The sequence below is a fragment of the Syngnathus scovelli genome, chromosome 18 (assembly GCF_024217435.2).
Source record: "Syngnathus scovelli strain Florida chromosome 18, RoL_Ssco_1.2, whole genome shotgun sequence".
Lineage (NCBI taxonomy): Eukaryota > Metazoa > Chordata > Actinopteri > Syngnathiformes > Syngnathidae > Syngnathus > Syngnathus scovelli.
In genome coordinates, this window is record NC_090864.1 from 9050474 (window position 1) to 9074300 (window position 23827).

General features: G+C 44.3%; 1 protein-coding gene across 6 annotated transcripts; it reads left to right on the top strand.

The window, feature by feature from the left end:
• Positions 1-530: 530 nt before the first annotated feature.
• Positions 531-19696, top strand: arhgap12b (Rho GTPase activating protein 12b). Of its 6 annotated transcripts, none has more exons than XM_049749985.2 (19): positions 531-692; positions 3509-4281; positions 13581-13856; positions 14413-14553; positions 14615-14695; positions 14781-14903; positions 15301-15375; positions 15603-15664; positions 15742-15823; positions 15940-16032; positions 16497-16601; positions 16675-16773; positions 16836-16929; positions 16989-17111; positions 17191-17289; positions 17395-17472; positions 17549-17683; positions 17789-17894; positions 18466-19696. In XM_049749985.2, the coding sequence occupies exons 2-19, from the start codon at positions 3601-3603 to the stop codon at positions 18638-18640; spliced, it is 2628 nt and encodes an 875-aa protein (XP_049605942.1). In that variant the 5' UTR covers positions 531-692; positions 3509-3600; the 3' UTR covers positions 18641-19696. The 6 variants fall into 6 exon arrangements, with proteins under 6 accessions (XP_049605942.1, XP_049605943.1, XP_049605944.1 ...); XM_049749986.2 differs by having other exon boundaries at positions 3514-4281; XM_049749987.2 differs by lacking the exon at positions 15301-15375.
• The last annotated feature ends 4131 nt before the right edge of the window (positions 19697-23827 follow it).

The window sequence follows — 23827 nt, forward strand, 5'->3', positions numbered from 1 at the left end:
AATAACGGGGAAACATCGGATAACGTTTTGTGAAGACCATAATACGATATTGTGAGCATTTTTTGGCCTACTAGTACGACTTTGAGCTGAATTTGAAGGATATAAAATAAATGCTCAAATAGCTTGGAATAATTGTTACTGCCCAAGTACAGTTCAGTTGTATTTAACTTTTATATCCAATTCAATTCCACTAAATCTTTGAGAACTACGTATTTTTATAATGAGGCGCATTTTTTAAATTCATCAACCTCTTAAAATATTATAATATTATATTATAAATAATATAAGTCATATTTTGACTTCTGCCACGTTAGTTAAAATCAGTTAGTTGAACTGAATGTACAAAATAGAGGTTTATGTTTTCTTTTTCATTTGACTCCACTAGGTCGACCCCTGACTGAAAAGGATGAAATTAAAAATTTAAAAATAAACAACATAAGTTTTCTAACCACTGACGTAAACAATGACGCTTCATAAATAAGCTCTTATTGTGAAGGTAGTAACCGGACACGATCAGCGTTGCTACATCTAACTTGCTAGAATTCAGGCGAAGCGGGGGATTGTGAACAGACCAACAAGCCTGGAAAACCGCAGCGGACTACAACAGAATTGTCCATACTGAATTAGAAGGAAAAACTTCCTCTGCAGCCACCCTTCGTGCTCAAAAAGAAACGCCATTTAAGTTTTGCAAGGTTAGTACGGATCATTTTGTTTGTGGGGAGATTTTTTTGTGGTTGATGTGCGGGTTTGTGTATGGAGTTACTTAGTTGCTACGCACGTTGTCGCAGGTTGTGTAGCCGTTATCACGGTGAACCTGCCCGGCTTTGTCCAAACGCGAGACCTCTCGGAATTGTCACGGTGACGGGAGAATCACTGCAGCGACACTTTGACATATTGAGTCCAAATTGATGGGTGGCATGCGCCTAGTTATTGCATCGTTTTGCAGTTGGGTGCTCGTGCAGTCGTGCCTCCCTCGAGGTGCTGCTTGTTCCTCGGCTGTCCTTCCCTCGCCTTCGGGCATATCTACTCGTTGCGCTTTGTTACGAAATCACACGGATTGAAATGCTTTGTGCTGTATTGCTGTTGTCGGGCTGGAGGCGATCGTGATTATCACGGCTATCCGCCTCAAGCTTTTTTCCCTACTGGAACTCAACCCACTTACATTGAAGACCCCAAGATACTTGTCAGTTTTTTTTTTTTCTCCACCGCCCATTTCCTAATGTTTACGTCCATATAGGCACCGAATAACCTGCAGTGACTGATTGAAATGCAGCTGCAGCAATATAAGAAGCACATGTTGGAGTCTGCTTGCCACATCTGTTTTGAATGAAGCACCGGGACAAAGGCTGTCCGAGTCCCACGGTGTTTATGCAGCCACCGTGGCTGAGCTGCAGATGTGTGCAGACAAAGGGCACAGGTTCAGGATCCCTACCTGAACTGCTCAGCAGTTTTTCGGTGTATTTTAATCTTCAGGAACTAGTTTAGTTTTGTTTACCTGTCCGTTTTGTAAACAGGTAGGTGAAAATCCGCTGCAGATGCACCATATTTAAAAAAAGAAAAGACATGGGTGACCATCGTATAATGTAACTTTGAAGAAATGAAGAGGCCAAGCATGCTTGCTTCAAGTGGTTAGTCCCAATTGAACTTTGGTGTAAAACAATACACAAGGAATTCAATCATGAAAACATATAATTTTGTGTAAAGTTTGCAAACTTAATGCTAACCTACAATGTGAACAATACTCTGCAATGTAGAAGCAACACATTTTTAAAAAGCAAAATAAGCTTGTAAATTGTGAAAACCTCTAAAAATATATTGTTTAAAAATCTGTGATGTAGTAAAAGACAGATGGCCATTAAAAGTGGCATTTAAACTTGAGGCAATTCAGTCTTGAAGAATTTCACAATTTAATCTTCAATTGTCACAATAAACATATTTGTAGTATGTTTTTGCCAAATACCTGTCTAAAATTATAGACATAAATATTTCCTTGGCTGTTAAATTTCACAGTCAATGAATAGGAACACTTTTTGTACCAACATTAGAAAATTTATTTTCCCATAATCCACTCCCTTTAAATTAACTTCAAATTCCCAGGAAGCGAATCAGCGTAAAAATGCGCTTTCCAAGGAAATATAAAGACATCGAGGTTTTTTTTTCCCCCTCCCAAACTGTTGTTAAAGCCCCATCACACTGAACATCCCTTACGTCTACAATATTTGTTGACAGGGATTAATTTTCCCTGACAATTCTAATACTTGTTTTCCGGGCCCTGCGGAAATAGACACCACAGCAGTTTCATTACTGAACGGAGATTTATTTATCAGTCTTAAGATTTGATTTCATTTTCTGACCACTGGTCAGTTGTGATTATTTTTTTTTTCCCTCCTCCTATGATGTCATCACGACTGCTCAATTGTTCCGTCGGATGTGAATGAAATTTCTTAACATCACTTTGCGAGTCTGCACGCTCGTGCCAAGACGGGGGGGGGGTTACGCGAGGATCCTCCTAACACGCAATTCATTCAACTCATCAGAGAGCCAATGTTCCTTGAGAGAGTTCATCGGGGCATGATGTTGTATGTGTTCAAGCATGTGTGACGACCGAGAGCGAGAGGCACACTTAAAGCGAAGGGGCGTTATGTAATAACGTGCGTGATGCTCACAGTTTGGAAACAAGGCCCAGACGGCTCTCCCCACTGTAGATCTATTCCTGGCTGTCAGTCTGAGCTTCAGAATGCATTTTCCTCCTTCTGCATGAGGTTGGGCCCCTTTTATAGATTTAGCGGCATGTTCTCACGCCTCACTAAAAGCACCTGCTTTTGCTTCCTACGCATTAAGGATGTCGTTCCTTAGTGGCTGCTATTTTTGGGAGGGGGGATCTGATCTGAGTGGCGCAGTGACTCACGAGTTGCTGCAGGAATGTCTCGAGGGTTTATCGGGTTAACTAAAAGCAAACTCCGGCCACATGTTACCTGTGCCCTGAATTGAAATAAAGGATTTTAAATTTGATGAGATTCCTACATGTGTAATTATGGAGAAGGGGGACACGTGATGATGACACGCAAACTGTTATTTTGGGATGCCGGCAGGAATTCTGCTCTCTGAAGAGTCATTGTAGTCATCGGATTGCATGCGCCGTCTGCATGTCGGATCACGTTGTTATCGCATTTAGCGACCGCCGCACAGGGAGATCGTTTACCACCACCAAGGCTAGTAGGATCGGTTACCAGAGCTATCTGGTGACTGAGTACTTCTCTGGTTAATGCACAGTATGTTTGGAAGTTGATGCTCGTGTTACAGGAGAAGGATTTTGTGGTTGTGTTTGGTTTTATTGAAAGTTGGGAACGGTGTTCCCTTGGAGGAAATTAAGAGAGATAATAATGTGGATTAAAATTGAGACAATTTTCATTCAACAAATTGAATTTTCTACTCATTCTTAATTGAATGGACTTATTTTGAATGTTAAACTGCTTCTGTTGACATTAAGCTGTGTTATCTTTCGCAGTCCAGAAGTTCCCTGGTCAGACATGAAGAGCCCTCAAGGCCTGGATCGCTGAGCAGCTGAGGTCGGCGCTAAAAACACTTGTCCTGGCAGCCATGGCGGAGAGAGACGGGCTCGCTATTGCCCCGGGACAAATCTATGTCGAGGTGGAATATGATTATGAGTACAAGGCCAAAGACAAGATGGTCACCATCCGCCAAGGGGAGCGCTATATCCTAGTGAAGAAAACCAATGAGGACTGGTGGCAGGTACGGAAGGACGAGGGCACGAAGGCTTTCTACGTGCCCGCCCAGTATGTCCGAGAGGTGCGGCGGGCCTTGATGCCCCCCCAAAAGCCACCCTCGAGGGCCAAACCTACCGTTTTGGATATCTGTCCGCCATCAAATGAGAACCTTAACCGGCCGCAGCCAGAAATGTCCAGCTTTGGGCGTCCATCGCCTTCCTCCACGCCGTCACCTTCCTCAGACCGGGTCACGACGCCAGCTCTGCCCAAGGATACTAACCAAAATTTGGGGAGCCCCCATAATTGCAAGGTGGTGGCCGAACTGGTGCTCCTTCACAACAACAACAATAATCATCATCTGGCCAATAAATTGACTCCGCCACAGATAGGAGCTGACTCTCCTACGATGAAAGAGGAGGACAACCAGAGCAGAAGTTCAGACAGTGACAAGATCTCCCCACAATGTGACCTACCAGGAAATGAACTCGGCAAGCTCCGCAACGACTCTGAATCGGGCGATGAGCTCAGTAGCAGCTCAGCGGAGCACATGCAGGTAAGACGTGAAGACAAAAGAGATTGTGAAAATTGTTGCAGGTGAGTTATTGATTACTTGAGACACTGATCTCAGGAATTAGCCTTAAGCTAACTGCTTTACTGGAAAATTATCTGTCAATGTGAGTTTATGTTCTACGTCGATGAAAATTGGGCAATTAGCTAATTACGATTGATTACTCTAAGTTTCCTTATACTGGAGAAACGATTTCTTTTCCTGACAGGTAAGTCCAGCCAAATCCAGTCCTTGCAAATGTTGTTTCATGTCTCTATTGAAATCTCCTTTTTTTTTTTTGAATTAGTAGAAACTGAGTTTGTAGAAACCGGGTAGTTGAAAAATCCAGAACTGCCGACATAAGCCAATTTTTTTTGGGGTGGCTTATTTGGGCAAGGTCAGCTTGTTTGAAGGCTCCCAATGCTTGCTTGTGCTCTTTGTTCCATGGGCAGCAGAAGCCTCCTCCACCATGGTAGGAACAAAGAGCGGTAGGCTTGAATGGAAAGTAGGTCATATCAGAGGGAGGATCTGTTTGTAGCCCCCCCAGTCGCCCACTGTGGGGACCACTGTGTGAAAGAGGCTGTGTATGGATGTGTCAATGTCACAAAGTGAAAATGGACACACTCTACAACGCCAGGTCATTATTTACATCCTCTAAAAGATCCCCAAGGGCCGAGAAAATAGATGTGTTTTTTTCTGTCGCACGCCAACCATTTTGAATTCCACGCCTGTCCAACCACTTGTGGCAAAATAAACACATTTCCCTCACAGCCATTTACATTTGCATTTCAGCGCTCTTTTTTTTTCCCGGCCTTGAATCGGGTCGGATAAGAAGCAGACGGCTTGGGCTAATACCGGGATGTAGATTTTGCGGCAGGTGGATCCCCCCCCCCCCCTTCCTTCTCTGTCCCGCCTTTCTTAGTCTCATAGTAAGTGAGCAGGGAAAACCCTTTATTTTATTTTTTATGCCTCCTGTCACAGATAAGCTGCTATTACTGGTAGAGTTGGCTCATCCTTTTTACATGTTGCAAATTATACAAGTGTGATTCCGATGCGTTCATCATGGTACTTTTCTTTCCAAAGCACGGTGACATAATGAATGGCCACACTGTTCCCTGTGGTAATGCGTGAGAGACCACATCATCGTTTTCCACTCTCATAGATGTGTCACCACGCAAGTGGGAAGATGCGGTGGTCCAAAGTGAGTTTTTGTCTGTGGCTCTGCCCTATGGAGCCAGTGGTCAGCCATGCACTTAGTCATCCCACGATTGCGATTGAGGCGGCGCACGACCTTGAGAGGCCAACCCCCCCCAACCTCGCCGCAATGCCGTCTCACACAATCAAATTTCTAACAACCACTTCTGGCCTTTCACCCTGTTTGTCTGTCTCTCTCCAGATAATTTTCGGCCTCTATCTAAGGGCCTCATGAAAATGCTAAACAAATCAAATATGCAATATTTTTATGAGCAGCGTGCGTGAATAGACTACTCGAATAATTTATTGCTGCTGCTTTAAAGCAGTGACTTCCATAATTACTGGAGAGTGATTTTCCCTCTCGCGAAGTGCCGGTCTTTTGAAACAAACGTCTCCCGGGAAGCGTCTCGCTCCACTGTATCCTAAACACGCTAAAATAAAAACGGTACAGTTCGTGCATATTTTTACAAAAATCGGTTCCGTTGGCAGAGCGGCTTAACCAAGTTCCAAGAAGTCTTTCAAGTGAGGTCAAGCAAAATACATACTCTTACATAACGGGCCCAGTTAAAAAAAGATATGACATCTATGGATGTCTTGTCCGCTGTCAGTGCCCCCTGTAATCTCTCCGTTTAGCCAATAGGCTTACTGAAAAGGAGGCCCGAGCTTGTTTTCCACTACATACTTGACATTCTTGCCTTGGTGCCTACACACACAGAGTACTGTACAGCGAGGAAGTCAATGGAAGTTCGTCCTCTCCTCCAAAAATCAGACTGCTCGTAATCTAATCCAATATAGTATAGTGCACCTTTTGTTTTCATGTGACTGCTCCATGGTCTGCTCTCTCAATGAAGGAAACGGACATCCTCGACCTTGCGTCTACTTTGTCCGACCACCCCCCCCCCTGTCATTTCTGATCTGTACCTCCGTGTTACCGCAGGAGGATCAAGTCGGTAAGCCCCCAGGGGGTCAGGCTTCAAGACCACCTTAAGAACTGATGTTGACAAATCGTGCTTGGAAGAATCCTGTCTGTTTTCTAGGGTTAAGGTTCTTTAACACCTTTGAAAAAGTGCGTATATGGAAAAGATTAAATCATCTCCGGGTTAGGGTTAGGGTTAGCTGTATTTAATTACTTTGTTTTTAGTAATTTAGTCATGATATAAACCAACCGGGTAAGTCTTTTTGTCCATCAAACAACTCTCTCCAACCAGTAGTGAGGCAGCCGAGTGTTGATTTCGGGATCGAATAATGCCAAAGCATCGCTCGCTTTCCTCTCAGCCCACATTGCGCTATGTGGGTCAGTCAGTCCCTCTCCTGTCTCTCACTGTGGATCTTTCTGGGCCTGACTCACTAACGCAACTCAGTGAACTGGCAAAGCATGTATCCAGAGCAGGTAAGAAGCGGTTGTTTATCTTTCCTAAGCTTCTTCCCCTGCCCTCGCAAGAGTACTCGTCTTCAATTCTGATCCAAAAGACCTTGTCGGTATGGATATCAGTGTAACAAATTTTTGGCAGCGGGATGCTGGCACATGGCTATGTGAGAGATTTATTGAGCTCATTTCTGGCTTTGTGAATAATTCGGGATGCTTGAAGACACCAGGTGCTCAGAGCGCAGTTATGTAACTGATGTTCTCCGAGCCTTTTCAGCAGCTGATAATAAGCCTTTTCCCCCCACTGGCCAACTTTGGGTGAGTAGATTTGTGACTTCTACATTCTCCCTTGTTTTGCTTACATCACGAGATGGGGGAAGTAATCCAGCAACCGTGTTTGGGCTATGGAGGCTTTCTCCGCATGGTTGACTCGTGCCAAGCTTTCTTTAGTGGTGCCAGAGTTCTCCAGAACACAATGACTCTCAAGCCGACTGCAAACTTCTGCAGCGTAACTGTTATTTCTGCTCAAATCCAATTAGAACACGACATGTCTGCTTATTAGGGGGGGTCTTCCTGTTGTGTCTCGCACGTTTCCTCAAAGCTGACCAAAATAGCTGATGGTGCTACTACCGGGAAGGTTGTTCACAGCCATGCACCACCAGCCATGGGATGGAGAAGCTTACGGCCTGGACAGACCCCCACAAAACCCTCTCACCCGCCTCACACGCGTACTACTAGAATGCAATCTTCTTACATATCTGGATTAAGGGTTTGTGTACAACACATTCCTGTGTTAAACCTCTCTCTAACCCCCCCCCACCCCCCTAAAGTCAATCATGCACTACAATCTTTCCTTTATATGGTCCGTTACTCTCGATGCTTTTTAGCCGCTTGCCAATAAATGCATTTTAGGAAGCATTATATTGGAATATTAAAATTGTGTGTTTGTTTTCGGTAACGTGAAAGGGAGAAATGATTATTTCATATGTGGTCTGTTGACGATGCAGTTCTTTTTTTTTTTTTTCTGATTGTGAACATTGGCTGTATAGATGACAAGGCATCCTTTTTTTGCCACGGACTATTCTCGACAATAGCTTTATAGTAGCAGCTTACTGGAACTTTACTGCGGTTGGCTAAAAGGGGAAAGGGCACGAAGAGGGGAGGCCCGACCAGCTGCTTGGCTGACCCATTTGAGAATGTGTATGCTGGTTGTATTCACATTGTTTTGGACTTGAAGGTAAATCTGTGCTAACCGGTGATTTTTGTTGTTTTTCCATTTTGGTCCCTTTGTGTACCTAAAAAGGGAGTGGACCAAAAAAAAAGAATGAGTTGACCCGACTGCCTGCTGCGTTCTGGGTTTTCTCCCTCTGCCTGTGGCAATTCCATTTCCTCGTAGTCGACGAGCTGTGAACATGTCAGGCGGCTCAGTAGGGGGTCCGTGCTGACAGCCTCTCGCAGCTGAAATGTGCCTGTCCATAAAATAATCCATTCTCAATTTCATTAGCATTTGATTCCATTTTCTTATTGTCAATTCCACAATTTGAGATTACAATGGTACGTTCGGCACGTTGCTACTCCTTTTGTTCTTTTCCAAACCTGTAATTTAATTCATCACTATTATTATTGGAAAACCTTTTTTTTTTTCTTCAAACACTGAATCCCTTTTCAAATCAAGTATATTGTTCCCTTTTTTGTTGGTAATGAGACTCATCCATCCAATAGTGTACGAGTGCAAATGGGGCGTGTGAACCACAGGCATGATAGCTCCAGGGTCACAAACTCTGACCTTGTTTGACCTTGTGACTGAACTTTGGCCACCTGTCAAGCAATCCTCTCTGTCTTTTTCTACTTTTACATCTTCATCTGCTTTCTCTCTCTATCTCTTCTCCTTTTTTCCCCATCTGCGTAAGGTAGTCAGGTCACTCGACTAATGAGTGTTCCCATTTAAGCGCCATTGTTCTAAATAAATCTCTTAAGATCCTGTAATCAGCCACCGTCGGCGTCTCTTCTCATCTGTCGGACCAGGTTCTGAAAGCGGTAAGGTAAATAAGCCACCATAGCCTTCTTGACCCGGTTTGGATATCCTTAGTTATCAGAATAGACTTTTTTGGACCATGTTTTCCTACCTGAGGAGCCCACATTATATCGTAAGTAGCAATCTTTCTGTAACGGCCATGGAGCTGCTTAGTGAATGTGATATACGGCTTAGGCTGCTTGGCTGAGGTAAAAGTAGAACAAGTCTTAGTTGGTCTTGTCACAGTTTCTTAAGACTGAAGTTCACTTGAGCACCAGTCTCGGGTGCCGGGACTAGTTATTCATATAATCATACAATTTGGTAATTTTTTTTTGCTGTGATTTGTAGTCATACCATCAATTATTTTTGAAAGAACCTGGAATTGTTTTTGAAGGAACCTGGTTAGCCAACTTTGATTTGTCTGTGACTTGCATCAGACAAGAGGTTGATAGTTCTTTGTGTCAGTGTCTTTCAAAGTAACTGATGGATTGTACCCTTCACCTGACTGCGGGGGAAACGCAGTTCAACTTGGATGCTCGGCTGATGAGGACTGACTTTGTCAGCAAGCAGCGCTGATATTGTGTGATGTGACAATCCCTTGAGGTGCTAGGTACTCAGGTCTGTGCAGGTGATTGTGTTCGCTTCTTCAGCTTTCTTCACAGTAGGCTTTTTTTTTTTTTTTCCAAACCCTCTCCGAATTATTTACAGTAATGTTCCTCCACAGACACAACAGCTGTTAAGGTTGCCCTGCTGTATGTAGTTACTCTCTCCATTGTTTACATAAGAAGTCCTTACTATTGTTTTAGTCTGTACCAAGAGCCCTTTTGTCCCTCGCTGTTTTTGCAATCACATCACCCCACACCATCGCCACGCTTAGTTGTTTAATTTATACGTTGCCACTGATGTCATCATACCATCCGGAACGTCCTTGAGTGGAGACTGACTCATCACTTCCAGAGTGCCAATGCAGTGGACTACAATGTATCAAAATCCTTTACTGTCACTAAATAATCAAATTTCCCCCATCCCAAGACTGCCAGTTTCAGCAACCCCCCCCATTCTGCCTCTCTCGCCAGCCAATCAGCAAAATAGGGAAGGGACCTTGTATAATTGGCTCAAACCAATCACGCTGTAGGCTTTAGGTCAGGATTAGTCATTAACTCTCCAGGCTTAAAAATCTCAGCTGTCTGCTATGGAGTGCTGCTAGCTAAGTCTGCGTCCACTTCACAATTGCTGCCACAAAGGAAGAGACAAAATAATAATAATAATAATAATATAAAATTGTATATTGCTCAGAATTTATTGAGCAATATAGCATCAACAGAGGTTACCATTTTTTTAAAGCCCATGTTTAAAGTAATTCTTCCATCCATATTCAACAACAGCACCGTAAACTTTATCGCGTCCTGTTCTGCCTTTTTTTTTTTTTTTTTTTTTTTTTTTTTTTGCATCGTTGTATGAGGAACAGATTGCTATGTAACTCTTTCATCCTGACCCCCCCATCTATGTCTGTCTGGCTCTTTTTTTCTCACTATTTGCAGAACAGAAGGTACTTTGTGACTGTTAGGCTTCCACGCAGCTTTAAAGATGGAGTATGTTCCAGAAGGGGGAGAGGAAAGTGTGCTCGCAGTGACTCCCTTCTGTGTTCATCTCCAACCTGAGACATCCCCGGAGAAAAAATATTCTCGCATAGCTTGTGCATTGAACTCAATTTGCACATCTTATGGCCCACACATTCTTTTTTATTTACTGCTTGACAGTAGGTTCGAATCCTTGGATCACAAACGATAACACTCTGCTGCTCACTGATATTCAGATTCTTTTTCAGTGCTTAAAGGATGTCTCCATATGCTTTAAAAAAAAAAAAAAAGAACATAAGTTATAGAGGAGGTGTCAGTTGGAATCTGGCTCACTGGCGTTTGATTTTACGCTCCAGCTTGAGCTGAGCCCCCAAATAGAAGCTGGAATCTTTGATCCATTGGCTGCTTCTGGAAAAAAAAAAAAAAAAAACATCATGCCCCAGATTGGATTTGTTTGCTCGAGTATATCTTGCTCATACTGCCGAAGTGACAGCTTCACTGCAAGAATGTTGTGCTCCCTGACCAACAACAGCATGCCCATATGCACGTATCGTATGGCTGCAGGCTCCCCCCCGTCCTCAAAATCTGTCCCTGCTCGCATCTCAGGAGGAAAATCCAATTGGATCGACGCCACCGACAAAATGCTCAATTCCTTTCTGCGATTGACATAGTTTGTTTCATTCCCGGAGTCTTGAAGTCTGTCGTAGCCAAGCAACAGCAGCAGTGTGCTGACTGACATTTTAATGCTATAATCTATTACGCACATCGCAGTCAAGTTGTGAAACGCCCCGATCTGTGAAATTAAATTAGCCGTCGCCATCCTGCCGAATCTAACTGAAAACCTGCTGAGTCACTTCCAACATTTTTTTTTTTTTAACTTAGGCGCCCGAGTCACGTCTTTCTCCTCGCAGATCCATATTTGCATGGGATTAGCATTTTTTATTTCAACCTGTTCCATGCTGCTCCATTTTGTGGATGGATGGTGATGGCTCGAAGGTTGCAATATGCCACAAATGCCGTGATGGGCGACTGGGCCAATGTGGTCTGACCGTTGCTCATCGAGGTGGAAATGTAGGTTAATCCGGTCATACGGGCGAGACCATCGTACCTCCTTGAGCGGAGAGGAGGCGGTGGGGCGTTGTCCGAAGCAAAAAATGATCAACAAGGTAACCTCGAAATGCAGTTGGAGAACAAAAGCAGATTTTATTTACAGAGAATCGACAGAAGTGAAGGGCTGTGCGGTAAAAAGGACAATTTAGGACAAAGGGAACCCAAGTGGATTGATGTAACGCCAAGGAGGGGGTGTCCCCCCCTCCCCTCCCTACGTTTGCCTTTAAACCTGCAGCAAAGTGGCTTTGTTGACCGAGCGTCTCCATAGCCACAAAGCCCTCATTCAGCAATGCACCTCTCCAGCCGGGGCCACCACTCTTCCTTTAAGCAGTTTTCATCTAATTCAATTACACAATCACATTATGCAACACAGTGAGAGGAGAGATGAACGAACGAACGAACGAACGCGTGCTCCGAGCTGTGACACCGATCTTGGCACCGCCTGGAACCGGAGACAGTGGACCTTTCACTTAAACGCGGAATGTCGTTTTAATTCTCTACTGTGTGGGGAGAGTTGTGAAACAAAAGCGATCATGCTTTTCGGGGCAGTTGCATCTTAGCGGGTATTGATTATTTTTGCTCATTTGGAAGTGACATGCTTGGAACAAAGTGCTGCTCTCACAATGTTTCCAGGGAGATGTGGGTGCGGGCTGCATGTGCTAATTTCACCCGCTAGCATCCACGCTAGCTTGGCAATCATACTGAGCAGTAAAGGACAATTTGAAACTCATGCGGACCCCCCCGTTTTTTCTGTGTCTCCCCCCCAAATATTTAATGCGTCATGCATAAATGATGCACCCGAGATGGAAGCACCTGCCTATCATCCACCTTTTGATGCTTCATGCCACACCATTCACGAGTTAAGCAATCCATTTATTGTCACTGCAATCCAACCAAAAGCAAATCCGGGAAAATACTGCAGCAAAGTGACGGAATAGTTTTGGCTCTTGTGCAAAGTGCTGCACTAGCACCACGTGTCTCAAAGGCTGCCACGGTGATGCAGCAGAATGCTTTGCCATGTGTGCATATATAGAAGCCCCTCCCCCTCAGGATGGGGACCCTCCCCAGACCTTTAACCCCAGCTCTTGCGAGTCACCAAGTGGACATGCGCTAGTACTACAAACACCACTGCCCTTGCCTTGACCCGTTTCTCGCTCCTCTTTACACCTGCCCTCAATCTGACTCCACCGACGTCTCATTTCCACTTCCCACCTTCCCCCCCTTTTCACATTCACGAACCTGTCAGAGACCCGTCGTGTCGATCAGCTGCTTCCAGTCCATTTAGCAGCTTCTCGTTTGTCTCAAACAAACACGAAAATGTCGTCATAAACGAGGCATGCGAGGTTGATGTTAAACCACCCACTCAAGTGACCAAATTTGGTTCTTCTGGCTAATCCTGCGAAAAAAGGGATCTTAATATTTCAGCACTATTTCCTGTTGTGCCACCGCAGTGTGCACGCGAGAGATAACGCCGTTTGCTCTCGGCGCTTTTTCGCTTCCTTCATTTTCCGTCTCGCGCCGCAGCGCCAGACGCTCGGGTGCGATTGAAAAAAGGTGAAGGCGAGGGTCATCGTGCTTCCCGTCCCGCTTGGCAGCCACCTCGCATCACTATGTGGCGTATATTCAGAGGTTACAGGAAGGCCGGGGAGGATGATGATGACGTATTTGTGAAGAGCTCTGGATGCAAGGTGATCTGAGGAAGAAATGAGAAATATTTTAAGATTTTGTATTGGTGTTAAATTCTTGGACTGCTTTGTTAACAAGATACCTGATGCTGGAATCAGCCTCTAACCCCCCAAGGCAATTTTCACAAACATCCAGAAGAGCCTTGATCATGAGATGAGCTGTAGCCATGGAGACGATGCTTTCTAGCTTTTGTGAAGTGACCTTTTAAACGTTGCCGGGGTTTTGATCTCGAGAGAAAAACACATGTTGGGTTTGTAGTATTAATGTGGTCTTTGGTTTCTCTATGCATGCTTTCTGGAATAGTGAACAAATAATGTGATTAAGAGAAGATTCAAATTTTGCTTTCCTCCTCCAGGCTACATCGCCTACGGGTCCGGGCAGGTCAGACTCGCCGGTCTACACCAACCTCCAGGAGCTTAAGATTTCCCTGTCCAGCCTTCCGCCCGTGCCCTCCGCCTCGCCTCTCCACATCCATGGCGACTGGGAGACACACAAAGACCTGAGTGGCAGGCATTTCTACTATAACCGAGCCACGGGGGAGCGCACGTGGAAACCGCCACGCACCCGGGACACCACCAGCAGCAGCAGCAGCAGCTTCCGGGGGGAAAGCCAAGCCTCGGCGGAGAGTGAGGTAAGCGAGGCCAAGGGGGGGAAAAAAGCAAAGTGTCATTTAGGCTTTCTTTTCAGGCATGATGGAATTAAAAACATCAAATATAGGTTCCATTTTTAAGACACACTGTACATAACTCGCATTTAAAATTTATTTTTTGTTATTATAAGCAGTAATGGAGCTGATTGCGGATTAATTTGTATTCTTAACAGTCCAACAGCACCCTCATGTGGTATTTTGCTGCATTACATTAATATTTAATGTGAACAGTGCTTATTTGCATAATAATACTACCAGCACGGGGCTCATAAATTAAAATGCAAGCTGGGCTCTGTTAATCAGTCAGACTCCAAGTCAAATTATGACTGATTGAATGTTTTAATGGTTTGATAATAACAATCCACCCACAACATTATAATGATTTGCTCCCTTATTCTTTTGGATTCTGGATAATGTCGACTCGACAACATTATAATGATTTGCTCCCTTGTTCTTTTGGATTCTGGATAATGCCGACTCGACTTTTTTGGAACAAAAGTGGACTGAATTGAACTATTTGACATGTTTTTGTCAATAGCTGCTTTCCTCGGAGGAAAACTGTCTCAGCACCCATTCCAGTGTGTCTGACAACCAGTACGGGTCGCCCCCTCGAGGCTGGTTTGAAGAGCTGGATGAGCATGGGCACACCCTTTACGTCTCCGAATACACCCAAGAGAAGGTAAAGTGTCAATTTAATAATGGCGGCTGACTACTTACAGGCCTTTGCTGCCTCTTTGTAGTGGATAAAACACATTGATGAGCAAGGCCGACCTTACTACTACAATGCCGACGGATCCAGGTCTGAATGGGAACTACCCAAGGTAGGTATTCATGAATGTTACCTTTCCAAATGTTTGGATGGAAGTATCACGGAAGTTTCTACGGTCTGATCTTCTCTGCACGCAGTACAACATGTCCCCTCAGTCCGGTGAGGCCCCCAAGAGTCGGAGCTTGGAGAGGAAGCAGCCGGACCCAATTATCATCACCAAGTGGAGGCACAGCACTTACGTTCTTGATCTCAACGACAAGGTACGGCTTCCTGGAATTGGAGTCAAGTCAGTAAAATAGATTGTTGCGTTCGACTCAGACGCTTTATGATTGCTTGATTAAAAATTTTCCAGCAACTACTTAACCCGAAAGTAATTTACTAAGCAGTACATACCTCTCTAATGAACTAAAATGTATATTAACAAAAATGAAATTTGATTGGATCACAATTATTCGAAAGCTGACTAACAACTAACAGCACGCAATCTACTCAAATTCAAATTTTCTGTTCCTCTTGATGTAACATGCAAGTTTGCAACCCAATGTTCTAATTCCATAGCAGGTTTTTGATCCACCTTCCTCTCCCTCTCTAACCTTCTGACTTCATTGACACCTGTAGTTTGCCTTATAGTCTTCATGTGGTGCCTCTTGTTGTTAGGAGTGTGCTTCGGCGCCCAAGCTGAGCTCTCCCGACTCTGACTCGTGCCCATCATCTCCTAAGCACCCCTCGACTGTTAGTATCCCAGCTTGCATTGCACTGCACCACCACCACCACCATCATCTTTTTATTCTCCCCATTCACTTCTTCATCATCTTCAGCATGTGACCATCTCTAGCTTAACCACAATACTTTTTTTTTTTTAACCAATATCCACAGTAGAACTTCCAATTATGAATTGTGTGGCTCTTTGTGTACGAGTGTGTGTTTGGAATCTGATTTGCTTATCTGTTCCTCCTTAGCCATCAGAAAAGTGCGGAGTCCTAAATGTCACCAAAATCACAGAGAATGGAAAAAAAGTCAGGTAGGAAGCTTTGACGTGCGGACTTGGAGAACTTTGCTGTACATTCTCAATATTTTTCTTTTTTCTTTGGTATCCAGGAAGAACTGGGCATCCTCGTGGACGGTTTTACAGGGTTCCTCCCTCCTCTTTGCAAAGGGTCAAGGTGGAAGTACTAGCTGGGTGCGTAATTACGGGTCCAGGTTCCGCTAAGCTCTCTCTTCTGAGACTTCATCGCCAATAAATAGTGTCATCCTCCGTTCATTCCTTTTTCCCCCCCCTTCTCCTCCTTCCTGAAGTCTTATTACCGCAATGGCTCCATCCCCGAGCTGCTCCTCACTCTTCTTAGCAACTGGAAGCAATCAGTCAAGCCTCGTCCTGCTGTCTCCTATGTAAACTTTAGCGCCACAAAGGCTGTTTTGGGCTAGCGTGTGTTTCATTGCATGCTAACAGTTCACCTTTAACCTTTATTAACTAGATTTTTCAAAATAACGCCACACTTCACTCGGGAGAGCTCGTGATTTGATTTTTGAGCATTTTTAATATATGTGCCGCTTTGTTTTTAATTTTCGAGGGTTGAACTGTAAAAATAATATTTCAGAAGCGGAGGTGGTGCTAATGTAGAAAATAATTGTGACCATTTATTCTCATCTGAGCAACTTGACCCAATAACATTATTAACAATGATTTGCCTGCCTAACAAAACAAAACAAGTCATTAACATATTTGATCGAATTAATTCCATTTAGCCCTTAAGCAGCACACGTATTTTTCAATTAACTGCTTGACTTGATTTTTTTTTTTTTCTGTTCCATCTCTGTGGTGTCATCGCTTATATCGCGTCACTGCATTTCAGAAGTTTGGCAGCAACCAGTCCAAGCCGGAATTTTCCGTCGATTTACGCGGGGGATCCGTGGAATGGGCCTCCAAGGACAAGTCCAGCAAGAAGCATGTCATTGAGGTATTAAATATAGACACAAGTTGGCTCAGAAACTCGATCTTAATTTGATCTTTTCTTAACTTGGCTTCCTTAGCTGAAGACACGTCAGGGGACAGAACTGCTGATCCAGTCCGAGATTGACAGCGTCATCAACGACTGGTACCGGGCCCTGACCGAGACCATTAACACACATGTGAGTGGACTTAGTCATAGTGGTGGGATGCATAAAACTGAATCTAACCTGCTTGTATGAAGGTGTGGGAGTCGGACGAGGCCATCGAGGACGATATGCCCGACTCTCCAGGAGCTGAGAAACAGGACAAAGAGAAAGACTCAAAGAAGAACAGAGGTGAGGCCAACTTTTTTTTATCTTAAGCCATACCTTCACATTGTTTTTGATTCTTTTAGTTGTGATGAAGACCTCTATCAGTATGGACTCATCCGACCAGAAAAAAACTCGGGTAAAGCTCAAGAAGTTCTTGACACGCCGACCTACCTACCAGGCGGTCAAAGACAAAGGCTACATTAAAGGTAGCCCGAGCACTCGAGTAGCAGGCACCATGTTTGGAAAAACACTGCAGGGAATATCAACTTTTGGTTCATCCTTCAGATCAGGTTTTTGGCTGCAGTTTGAGCAACCTGTGCCAGCGGGAGAACACATCCGTGCCCAAATTTGTGAAAATGTGCATTGACCATGTGGAGAACACAGGTATGATCCACCTCGTCACCTGTCTTTTGAAATATAAAACTATTCGTGCCAGATATAGATATCATCTTGAATAGTTCAGGATGCACTCCCATTGTTGTCCTCTAGGTCTCAGTACTGATGGCTTGTATCGAGTCAGCGGAAACCTGGCGGTGATACAGAAGCTCCGTTTTGCTGTGAACCATGGTAGGACACAATCATCTGTAGACATGTCAGTCTTTCTTTTCATACCTGTCTCATCCAATTTCCTTCCCTCCATCAGACGAGAAGGTGGAACTTGATGACATCAAGTGGGAGGACATCCACGTCACGACAGGAGCACTCAAAATGTTCTTCCGGGAACTTCCAGAACCTCTATTCACTTATGGATCCTTCAATGATTTCCTTAATGCAATTAGTGAGTAACAGTTCTATTCCACCTGATTTATGTTTCCAATATGGCCACAAGGTGGTGCTATACGCATATGAATTCCCTCACCGCCTGCCTGTTTTTGTGCTTCAGAATGCTCTGACTACAAGCAGAGAGTGAACTCAATTATAGACTTGATAAAGAAGTTGCCAAAACCTAACCACGACACAATGCAAGTCCTTTTCAAACATTTGCGCAGGTAAGTTGCATCATAATTTCCAATTTATGGTTCATAAATTTCAGAAAAGCCCAACTTAAGGAAAAATCACAGTATTTATTCAATTATAATTAGTTGGAAGTATGTTTCAAGTTAAAGCTTATTAGCTTATTATCTGCAGTGTGAAAACTGATTTATTTTTTATTTTTTTTTTACCCAGCAGCAGCGGCATCATACGTTCCCGGTGACATTTTCCTAGCGTTCCCATTTGCATTTATATGGCTCTGCATTTGCTGTAATTTAGTACCTATGAAGTAGCGGAATTTACAGCGTGACATTCAGTGTATGGAGGACTACGTTATATCAAGCGGGCGGATTTGATCTTATTTTCTCTCCCCCATAAATATGTTATTGTTTTGTGCATCTGCACGAAAGGATGTAGCTTCTATTTAAAACCACTATTATTGCTCTACTCTCGCCCGGAGCGTCGGCGGCGTTCCGAGCCTTGTCTTCACACTCAATCTTGAGCCTCCAGACTGGCTTGTAATCTTGTTTTTCTAGATGAACACCAAGTTGATTCGATAGGTAAACCCTTACCCGTGTCCTCCCTCAGGGTGATAGACCACGGCGAAGCCAACCGCATGACCACCCAGAGCGTGGCCATCGTTTTCGGACCCACGCTCCTCCGGCCCGAGACGGAGACGGGCAACATCGCCGTCCACATGGTCTACCAGAACCAGATAGTGGAGCTCATACTGCTGGAGTACGAAAGTATTTTTGGCAGGTAGATAGAAATGGCCGCCATTATTTTTTGTTTTTTTTTGACTGAACTCAGTGTTGCTGGGAAATCCGACTCCCCGTTTTCATGAGCGTTTACACAAGCATTACCAGGCATTGCACTTATAAGTTGGGGAGATAAATTTAATTTGAAAGGCAACAGACCTTTTCAGATGGACGATAACCTTTCAGATGACCTCGTGATTTGAATATTCAGGGTCGATAGTTCTTTTTGTTGTTGTTGTTTTTGGTGCCGCAGTCACTGATTCCGATGAAACCTCCTTGTGTAGGAGAGCGTTAATGGATGCTGCTCCAGTGGCGTGCGTTGAAGGCAGACTCAAACCTCGTAATGTTGCCTGAACTGTGTTGGTCTTCTGTGTTGTGGCGCTTCGGTTGTGACGCCAGTTATGCCATAAATCGAGTTTTTGTTGTTGTTGTCGTCTTGTTTGTTTTTTGCACTTGGATAAACTGGAGCAGTGTTTCACATTGTGCCCCATGATCCCGCCCCCACCTCACCCACGAAGTGTTAACCAGATGGAGAGCTAAAACAGTATTTGTCGATGGGAGTGAATTAAAACCTGCACACAAGCATCTTTTCGTCTTGCCACTTTGTAGAGAAATGTGTCGTGTCGTCACGTCAACGTGCTTCGGTGAAGTCTACGCGGTCTGTGCTCCTTTTACAAACCCAAATCTGACGATTCGGTTTGTCCAACTCCGAGGTACTGAGGTCGTTTTTTGAACCGCAACCGGGATTTTGCGTCGTAGGGGTGCCGAACCTACGCTAAGCTAATGAAGTATTCCGACAAGGGCGAATATAGCAAGAGTGCTCGTTGTTACAAAGTGTTCCGGGATTTGTGTGTACAGTTGATTTTCCAGTTTGTACATTTGAATTCAAAGATGACAGAATGCAGATTGTTAAAAAGAGAAGAAGAAGAAAAAAAAAAGACTGTTCCTTCTGTTCCTGCAGTGTTTACATGTGATCAGCTGCACATTTGAATGTAATTTTTCAAGCTAACTGCTGTTTGTGAAATTGCTCTGTTTAATAAAAAAGAAAAAACAAACAAGAAGGTTCCCGTGCATTTCCTGTCTCAGTGATAAAAAAAAAAAAAAACCTCGGCGTGGATGGAGACCATAAAAGTAAAAGACACAAAAGGTGAGCCGGCCGTTCGACTTCAATCAACTCTAAAGCTTCAGCCTTAATTACATAATTGAATTAATCTACTCAACGCTAATATCCTGGTTATCGAGCGGAGTGATTAAGCTTTCCTGTCGCAATCAATTATTTTCCTACCTGTTAATTATGAAAAGCACTTTAGTATATTTCTTGATATTTCTGAAATGTATGGCAACCTCTGCCACTCACCCTCCATTAATCTCCATGCTTCCATTTTTTTTTTGTCATTCCTCCACAGGTCATTCTCGGCTGCCGACCTGAAGGCTGTGGATTAATTGATGTCTAATTAGGTAATTGCCAGTATGCCAACTTTGATTAAGAAGCGCACGGCTTTGGAGTGCTGAGTAAAGCTGCTTGATGTTAGCCCCTTGCAGAAAAGCTTCACTTAACTCTTTATTTATATTGACTTTGCTTGGTCGCCTTGTATGTGCACTATGTTGTGTTTAAAAAAATAACTTCTGACATAAACTGACCCTAAGCTACAAGAATAAATGTATGATCATAATAGATTAATTTTTTTTGCCAGGTTTTCATACTCTTATGAGAAGTAAAGTAAAATATTAAACTAGGTCAGTTTGCTTAATGCTAACATATAATGCAGAACACTATAAACAGGCTAACTGAAATTAGCATAGGTGTTAAAGTAATTTAAATAGCTTGAAACAATATTCTCAGGCATTTTTCTGTGCGCCAAAATTTAGACCACCCCTCAGGCGCACAACTCTAAATTCAGTCCTGCTTGTATACTGCTAAAAAAAATCATTTGTTTTTGTGTCATAGAAAAACAATTCCCGTTTGGCTCTTTCAGACAACGCACCAGTGAGAAAGAAGAAGGCAAGTGAAAATCAAGAAAAGGTACGGCGGCCCTTCCGCTTCCAAAAGCAGCCGTAACTGTCTCGGATAAATAAATAGATAGCATGAAAAGGAAGCATTAACCGTCACGGAGCGCTGATACAGTCTAGCTTTGTATTTATTGCCCACTTAATGGACTTGATTGCATTACTGCCGGTAAAGAAGGGAAAGAAATCCACTGGCGGTGAGAAGGTACTCTCACCACCTCGCAATTACCTTATGTAAATCCTGTCCTGGAATGTTGATCCACTGCTATTTAAAATGCATTGGATTTCCATGGAAAATGATCCACTCCTGCCGCCTGAAGCTCATTAATAACATGGACGAGCCGGCCTGACATTTGGAATACTTACGTGCGCCGGCGTGCGTGCAACAATGCGGCCTGTACGGTAGTTTGCCATGCGTTCGAGCCTGACGGGAAGAAATATGGCAGCAATAAGTTACTTGGGGAGCAGGAATGGACAAATAAGTGACGTGGTCCTTGATATGTGACCCTCAAAGTGACTTGAAGTCATTAACTTGAATCGGCCGGCCTAGTATGACGTGCCTTTTGCATTTTCAAATCTTTTTAGAATCAAGCACCCAGAATAAACCGCAACTCTGAGTCATCCTTTAAAAGGTAGCGGTGAAGGTACATATCGAGCTCTTAATCGCCCAGCGGTTAAAACCATTTTGTCTCTTCACACAGCCACTTTGGCGAGTGCCCACCTGCAAATAAGGCAGGAGGGAGGTGGGGGGAAATCACCGCGGCCATTAATCTTTCATGTTCCATAATGGCATGTTCGCATTACCTGCCCGCACCTCAGAGCCAGCGTCCAGATCGGGCCGGGAAACTACCGTGAGCATATGGAGCACTTCAAACACTCTCAGCCCAGACTGCGGTCGCACCCATGAATTATAGAAATGATCTAATTGTTTTCTCATTTGGAAATTGTGAGGGCCCTCCTTTTTGGAAGCACGGCACGAAACGCAGCGCCGCCAACCTCCGACACATTTGTTGATTCTAAAGCGGGCTGTCCAGTTAAAACAGAGCCAGACCTGAAATTTGGGTTCAGGGGATTGAAGAGGGACTTTAAAGAGCAACGGCGCTGATCGGAAGGCACCGGTGGTTTGGACACACCAATGCGGCTTTTGGCAGACGTTCGGTTGCGGCTCATCAAACATTCAGCAGCGGCTCGCTCCTGCAGGAAAAGAAAACATAAAAAAAAGCGGCGATAAGCCATACTTGTGGCTAGTAAAGTTACGGGCGGAGAAAAGAATAACAGAAAGGTAAATAAAGATGCCGGGTTTAAGAAATGCCAAGTCTGTGTAATGTAGAACAGAGAGTGCCATCTAGAGGAGTCACAAAAAATAGTGGTTCATGAAGCAATTTTGAAGCTTCATTTTCCCCATCACTACAAATAATGTTTATAATTGTTCCGCAAAACATCTCTCCTCACCTCCACCCCACTTTGTCTCATTAGCACTGTTAGCTAGGGAATGATAACGGAGCATGTTTTCCCCTGGTACCTCCTCCCCCCACTGAGGCGCTAATTAGGACATGTCTTCAACAGCGCCGTCTGATTGGAGGTAAAGGGCCGAGCGTAATTACACAGACCGCCCCAATGTTGTCGGTCTGGAGAGGAAAAGGCCGGGCCCCCTAAACACATCATGCCACAATTCAATTAAAGGTTTTAATTAAAGTCCTGACACATGGATGAGAGTTGTGATTTGAAATCAATGCAAGTTTTCTTTCTCCTCGCCGCAGGTAAACCTTTGAGAGGGCGAACACGACTGCTTCGCCAGCGCTCAAATAAGCTCATTGGATTTGCTCCCGTGCCAACATCTTACTTAATTAGCCGGCACACTTTTATGGGCATAAATCGCTTTTACATCACTGCCAACGGAGCGCACCGCAAAGTGGGTCGATCATATATTATGTTGATCTTCCTTGGCGCACTTCAAGCCATACATTACATTTGAATTTGTCGAAGACGCCGGAGGGCCGCTGGCATCCTTCTTCTTTGTTGTGCTGTCAGCGCTAATCTCTCCCCAGGGGTCTCGGCAGCAGCTCTCGCCTTCTTTCTTGTTGCTGCCCCCAGACTGCATGAGCAAAAGGACGCGGGGATTGAGTCGAGCCAGGAGGGCACCCACACGTTTCTCCCGTCGCCCCTCCCCTGCCGAGAAACCTGCCTCCCACCTTCCGCTACCTCCAGGCCTCCACTTGGAGCGGTTGTGGTGTAGCATTTAACAGGTTTACCCGACCTCATTGGGATGACATGAGAAAATACAGTGAGCCCCCATCTAGGGTCTTTTTGTGGTCTGTCCAAAGTATTAAAAGGGATCAAGACTCCTTGTGTATGCTGAGGATTGATGACACGGTGCTAAACCTCATCTTGCTGAAATGTTCAAAGTACAGTGACGGGGATTCGCAAGTAATTGTAGCGCTTCCTAAAAATATTTTGGGGCAGTAAAGCACTAGTTTTGTCTAAATACAACCCAACTCACTTTGTCAGTGGTCCTATTCCATATATTGTTTATAAATAAAAATAAATTGAATGTTAAGAATTTCATGTTAGGCGCATCTCCAGCACTTCACCTTGTCATGTTTGTGTTGTTCCACTAGGGGGTAGTAAAGAGCATATATTCGCTTCCATCGTAACTTAGGCCAGGCTGCTTATTTTTCTTCGGATTATCCTCCCCTTGCATCCTCCTACCTCCGTCTTCCACCTCCACTCAAAAGCACGCCACGTCGTACTTCTTGGCAAATGTATTTCAAAGACACAATTTTCTTTGCCACCTTTCCTCTCCACCGGTGCATTAGCATGGAAGTCACCCAGGTGATTCATGTGTTGCCAATTTCTTTGTTCTTTGCCTTCTTTTTTTTTTCATGCCACCTCACCCCTGTCGCCTAGGCTAAGCTTTGTGCGATGCAGAAGGAGGGGGTGGCGATTAAGGCGAAGAGAGGCGGAGGAGTGGTTGACCGAGTAGACCCCAGGGTGGTGGGGGCGGCTAGCGTTCGCAGCCCCCCTGGTCCCCCTTGATGATGAGGTGGAGCCTAATTGATTTGTCAATGTGGAACCATCTGGCACGGAAAGATGGGCCTGCAACCTGTTCTCCTCCCTGTGCTGGATGAGAAACTAAAAAGTGGGTTGGTTTACTAATAATATTTTCAATTTTACCCCCGCCCCCC